The 6579-nt window shown below is 37.0% G+C and overlaps 1 protein-coding gene across 2 annotated transcripts in view; it reads left to right on the plus strand.

The window, feature by feature from the left end:
* The window catches only part of LOC149141562 (U5 small nuclear ribonucleoprotein helicase), a 446214-nt gene extending 440854 nt beyond the window's left edge, over positions 1–5360 (plus strand). For both annotated transcript variants that reach the window (XM_089450021.1, XM_089450020.1), the window contains 4 exons: positions 4204–4386; positions 4504–4647; positions 4733–4864; positions 4978–5360. In XM_089450021.1, the coding sequence (XP_089306147.1) occupies positions 4204–4386; positions 4504–4647; positions 4733–4864; positions 4978–5061 (543 nt within the window). In that variant the 3' untranslated portion in view covers positions 5062–5360. The remainder of the gene's footprint in view (positions 1–4203; positions 4387–4503; positions 4648–4732; positions 4865–4977) is intronic.
* The last annotated feature ends 1219 nt before the right edge of the window (positions 5361–6579 follow it).

The following is a 6579-nucleotide window of genomic DNA, read 5'->3' on the forward strand; positions in this document are numbered from 1 at the left end:
GGGTAAGATAAAACTGCAATAGCTCCTTATTGACATCCGAATCACAAGAGTAGACAACTAATTCAGTCTAGATATTTGAACCATTCAGAATGGAAGCTACAAATTTATGTTGCAAGGAATATTGAAGTTTGAAGAATCCAATCCTATAGACAACTTTTTACAATTTTTAACCCAACTTCGTTATATTAATCCAACTGATATAATACAATAGTCTAGGGCTCTTGTACCAAGGATAATGGCCCTCATACATCCACTAGTACAAGATACAAAACTGGGGCTTGGTGTCAGTACATCGACGACCAATCTGTCCTCAAAAAGATGCTTTGACCATCTAGCTATTGCATGCTCTCTCATCTCCTCTCGGTCGTACCCTATACCTGCTCGGTTCTTCGACTCCCGATCTACAACTCTTGCCTCTATCAGTGCTCCAAGTCCATCTGGCCACTGAATCTCGGTTGTCAATCTGCTCTCTAGTTGTGCCTTAGTTCATCAAGGGCACAACACATCGAGACTCTTGTCAAGTTGTTCACAACTCCGTTTATGAACAACTCTCAATCTGCCCACTGTTGCTCCTCAGCTACTCAAGGACTTCAACCCACTATGGTCTTTTTGCGCTGCTCCGATGAAGACAAACATAGGACACGGAGGGCTGCCACCTATTGCTGCAATATGTCCATCTCCCACAATAAACACAGGCTAGTAGGATTGACCATCATTTGCTATAAATGTCCTTCTCCACACACAAGTCTCGGGCTCCACAAAACTGCTCCTGGTTGATCGGAACCTTGAGCTCAACAACTGCCTCTCACGCAACTACCTTTGTCCATCAAGTTGTTGCTCACCGGGCTCCAACTTAGATGTTGTCCTCCAACAGACCATACGTGCCCAATCATATCGACACTTGGTCTTCTCTCGCGCTGCTCTCCAACAGTCCACGCTATAGCATTTGCTCCTAGCTAGGGCATCCCCACACTTAGGAGACCGTTACACATCGCTACCTACAGACTCCACCAATCCACCCTTTGCTCTGCAATAGAGGAGCTATTGCACAAATATGGGCACATCAATATGTCCTCACCTCGGACATCATCAAGCCATCATCCAAGGGAACATCTGCAACTCTCCTTGATGTTGTCCTCTTGCCTCTCATTTGATGTGCCTGCTGTCACCTTGGCTACTTAGTAGGCTTCCCAACAGTCCACGTGGGCTCCTCCAAATAGCTCCTAAGGTCTACTATAACTGCCCATCAAACTGATCCAAGCACTAGTTAAAGTCTTTGACCCAACACAAGACAAAACTCAGTCAAAACATACCTTTAACTGTGGCTCTAAGCTGAAGTGAATTATTGTTCCTAACTGTGGCTGGTTAGGGCACCTTGGAAAGCCGCAACAACCCTAACACAGTCACCTACACAGCTCTTTCTTACTGCGGCCTGCTCTTAGAAGACTTCACTCCACTCACGCTGCTTACTTGGGCATAAACCAGCCCTCAAACTCGTCCACACAGCTTGGTTTGGGTGGGTTGCACCTGCGACCTACACACAACTGTCTTCTAGGGTTGCGACAACCTTTTTTGAGGCTCTGTCCACCCTTTATCACTTCAGACTTGGCCCAGAATTACTCTTCCCTGCATCGGCCCTTTAACACAGTAGCTCAGACATCAGTCCAGCCATGAAAAGTGCCCAGAAGTGCCCTCTCCTCCTTGTTGGTATGTTCCTTCTTCCTGCGGCCCAAAACAAAGATTAACTCTCTCCTCCAACAAGCTTATCACTTGTAATGTGTTGCACAAATGGATGAGTAAAATGACTCATCTCACCTCTCTATTTATACACATAGAAAGGGCTCCAAAACATCATGTTCTAGGGGCTTGAACAATTGTCATTAGGCCTTCCTAACCTTAGGCCGACCTAGACCATCATGTGAAAAACCGAACATAACCTTTAAAAATTCATAACTCCTCAACGAAAATGGGAATTGTATGATTCTCTTTGCATTAGAATCTTCTCGCCGAGAGCTATCATCCTCATCCATCACATGTCGAAAACGTGCCACGGTTTTGGACCAAACATCTATGGGTGCAAAGCCCCAAGCTTGGGTTCTAAGCCCACAAACCTACTTGTGGCGCTTTGACCTCCAACCCTCGAGCACCAGGGCTTGGAGTACCTCCCAAGCTACACAAAAATCAACAAACAACAATACCTGAAGTAAATCAGGAAATCACCACAAACAGATTAGGGCAAGATCAAACTGCAAAAGCTCCTTATCGACGTCCGAATCACAAGAGTAGACAACGAAGTCAGTCTACATATTTGAACCATTCAGAATGGAAGCTACAGATTTATGTTGCAAGGAATATTGAATTTTGAAGAATCCAATCCTATGATAACAATTCACTACAAATTTCTGTCACCGGAAAGTTCTGCAAGAGATTAATCTAGGATGGTTAGATCCATTATCAGTTCGACAATTTTGTTTATCACTCCAGGGATCATATCGTCTTCTACCAATGAAGATGAAAGTTCTAAGACGAGAAGATATGAGATCCGACCCTTTCATCAGTAAGATTTGAGGACAAAGCTTTTTGAAAAGAGGGGTAATGTTATGAATATAAGTCATAGAAAAATAATAAATGTAAATTTAAATATAATAATAATAAATAATAATTAATTACCTAATAGTTAGTTAGTAATGAAAAGGCATGTCTTAGAGACGACATTCATGAAAGGGCACTTGCCTAGGTATATAAGCGGGCCCTCATTGTAATTATTACACACATCTTTTATGCATTCAACAATTCTTATATACAATTACTACTTGTCCTACAATGGATAATTACATATTTCAGTGCTTCTGAATTATTCCACTGCGTATACGAACTTTGTTAGTTAGAATAAAAATTCTTGTATATAATATATAAGGTTTAATATTATAATTTAATATATAGTTACATTATACTATTATTAATATAAATTAGTTTTTTATTAATATTAATATAAAGAAGACCATTATTAATATAGTTAGATTAGAGAGATTAATAATAAAAACCACTGAAGCTTAACTATAGTTTAATATATATTAATCATGATATATATATATATATAAATTAAAATTACGTATTTTTGTCCCTGTCGGCCATTTAGGGTTTGAATGACATATCCTTCATATATTTATTACTCTTTATGCTCTTCACACTTCGCCAAGTCTTGAAAATGGACCTGGCATGAGGGTTAGATCTGTAAAATTTCTGCCCTAAAAATTCAGGGTTAAGTCTATCAAATTTATGCCCTAAAAATAGAGAGATATGCAGTAGATTTGCTGAATTACTGCAAAAATTTTGATTGAAAGCCTAGATTTTCTTTTGTAAACACCTGCTTTAAAGTGAAAAAACACAAACCAGAAAATAACCATTGGGTTTAAACTAGAAAATCAAACTTGTCTTCTCGTTTTGCTCCGAAGCCTTTTCTGTTTCTCATTGTGTATCAAAAAGCAGATCCTCTATTCATCATTAATTAGCGTAGTTCCTAGGCCACCTCCTACTTCATCTTCGGCTTCCTCCCACCATGGCTTTGATACCATGTTACAAATACTCGAACAACCGAAAACATCAGAGTAGAAGAGAACCTGGAGAACTTGGAGTAGAGAAATACTTCTTGGATTAATAAAATGGAGATAGCATGTCCTTATATATTAATTAAATGATATAAGCCCTAGGGTGGTAGATCTTTAGGTAGTAGAATCGGTCTCCATTCTACTCCTCTTCCTTTTGTATTTCATGCCTTTATTCCAATGCCATATTTGGGCATATTCAGTAGATTAAATCACTCTATGCTTCACAATGAATTTGTATCTATCCATTGAGAGATTGAGGTGATTATGGATTAAGCTATGACTCATTTTCCAATCCCCTTGTATGCTTTGTAGTCTTTGTTGAATCGAAATTATACATTTAGACTTCATTCTTTCTCCCAATAACATTGAGTGGCATTACTATGAGTTTATTTGGGTGCATTGTGTTCTGGTTGTGTTGTTTGTATGTAATGATTCACTCTCTAAATTGATTGCCTTTAACATTAGACTATAGTATGATATATGATGCTCAATAAGACTTGTTCTCTAAATACCTTTATGATATTCGCCATTAGCACTTTTAGACCCTTTGCATTCCTCTTTCGACTTTATCTGCCTAATTACTTGTTTCTGGCAGGGATTATGGTATGAGAAGGACCCCTCCTTACTGATGTTGCCAAACATGAATGATAATCTAATCAAAATCCTGCAGCAGAGTGGGATTACACAACTTCAACAGTTATTGGAGTTCCCAAAACCTTCATTGCAAAATTTACTGCAATCAGTTCTTACGCAACCTAAAATGTCAGAATTGCTCCAGGTACATCTTTTGTAAAAATGTACAATATAGCTAGAGATAAGTGTTGACAATACTTTTCCTTAACTAGTTCTCAATAAATACGAGGAATCACTCGACACTCATCTTAAGTCCTTGCAGGCTTTGGAATGCTTTCCTAAAATTCAAATGAAATGTAGCCTCCAAAAGACAGAATCAAGTCGGGAACAAAATTTGTATCTTCTTGACATCAAACTAAGAAGAACAAAGAGTGGCTCAAGAGCTTTTGCACCTCGTTTCCCAAAGGTAGGCTCTTAAAGTGTTATTACCTAAATTTAAAGACATGCTCGTTTGTTTCCTTCTCATAATCACTGTCTTTAATTTCTGGTAGATAAAAGATGAGGCATGGTGGTTAGTTCTTGGCAATATGAAAACATGGGAACTATATACCTTAAAAAGAATAAGCTTTATTGATCGTCTATCCACTAGTATGGTCATCTCTCCCGATCAAATAAACCTTGAGGTAATTATCTTGATGCTTCTCCCTGTGATTATGTTAAAATTTCAAGTTTTCTCATAGCTGATAGATAAATTAATCCTGCATGCATTCTTATACTCATGGACAAATGGTTTCAGGGAACAAAATTGTTGCTGGTTTCAGATTGTTATCTCGGATTTGAACAGCAGTATACAGTTCACAATACAATGCTTGGCAGTTAGATGGATGTTCAATAGCAATAAGATGTCCATGTATTCTCGAAATGAAATTCAGATATTCGTTAAGCAAAGTTGTCAAAATAAATATTAGAAAATTTCTACCCCTTCCAGTTAAATCTACCAAAGTAAGCTTTGTCATACTTACCCAGAGGCATACACTGCAGATCACATTATAGGAGCAGTGTGCCTCAGAAAAAGTTCTCATCTGTATGTATAGACTTCAGCTTTACGAATTGTGATGCCTTTTAAAATGAATTTCTACTTGTTATAAAATCAAAATCGTGTAGTTCTCTTGCACTGCAGTTTGACGCACTCTATTTTCACATGAAAAAGGGAAACATGCCTCTTGACGTATTGTTGGTTTTCATGTAGACACATGTAAAATCAATTTCAAAGTTCTCAAATTCAGGTAAAATACGATCTGTGATTTAAACAAGTCTGTTGGAATAACCAATACTATTACTATTGAAACTAAAGTGAAATATATCCACAAAAAGGTGGCATATATAAGTAAAATTGAATCTGTTTGTTAATATCTAACAACACAACATCATACCATTCCCATTCCCATTACCATTACCAGATCATATACAATTTTAATTAATTCCACATAAAATAACAGTCACGCACAATACCAATTTGGATATTAAAAAAAAATCACAAAGCCCCTTGATACACTCATTCCTCATGAGGTTCCCTTCTCTAGTTATCTAACCACACTATGCTTTAATCATAGATATTAGAACTGGACCAGTTGACTTCAAAACAATAAATAAACTGATCATAAAACTGGTCAACCAAAAAATACATAATACATTCAAATTTTTAAACACGCAACCATATTCATGTTCCTCCATATGTATTCAAATCATTATACGGAAATCTGCAAAAGTGCATATAAGATTATACACGCAACCATATTCATGTTCCTCCATATGTATTCAAATCATTATACGGAAATCTGCAAAAGTGCATATAAGATTATACAGAAATCTGCAAAAGTGCATATAACTAAAATAGCACAGATTGCAATCCATCTATACACCAAAATACATCAACAAGGAGGCTCTAAGTATAGCCTTTAGAGTCCAAAAAATATCATGCTATAACAAAAAACTTAATACCATCAAAATATTCCTTATATTAGGATCTTCATCTTCAGTGTCAACTAAACATTAATATAAGATGGAAAAAATTTAACATGCCTGATCAATAATTTTGCTTTTGGGCGAAGGGTACATTTTCACTAGGGTCATGATAGAGGAGTTCAATGGCCAATGCCACCAACATTAAAACATAGAGATGGATTGGGCACTTGATTAAATGCTAGTCCTTACCCTCATACATGATAGAATCTAGTGGAGACATTGGAATCCTAAAAATTGTAAAGTCTATCAAACTTTGAATGGGATCTCAAATTCAACTTTCTCTATATGAAATCTAATTACGTTGGAATGACTCTCAAATATCTTGAAACAGTTAATGGTAATATTAAAACTTCAAGTATTAAAATAATTTAAT

Source organism: Pinus tabuliformis, chromosome X (genome assembly GCF_031772625.1).
Source record: "Pinus tabuliformis cultivar Carrire ecotype Pingquan chromosome X, CPIR1, whole genome shotgun sequence".
Classification (NCBI taxonomy): domain Eukaryota; kingdom Viridiplantae; phylum Streptophyta; class Pinopsida; order Pinales; family Pinaceae; genus Pinus; species Pinus tabuliformis.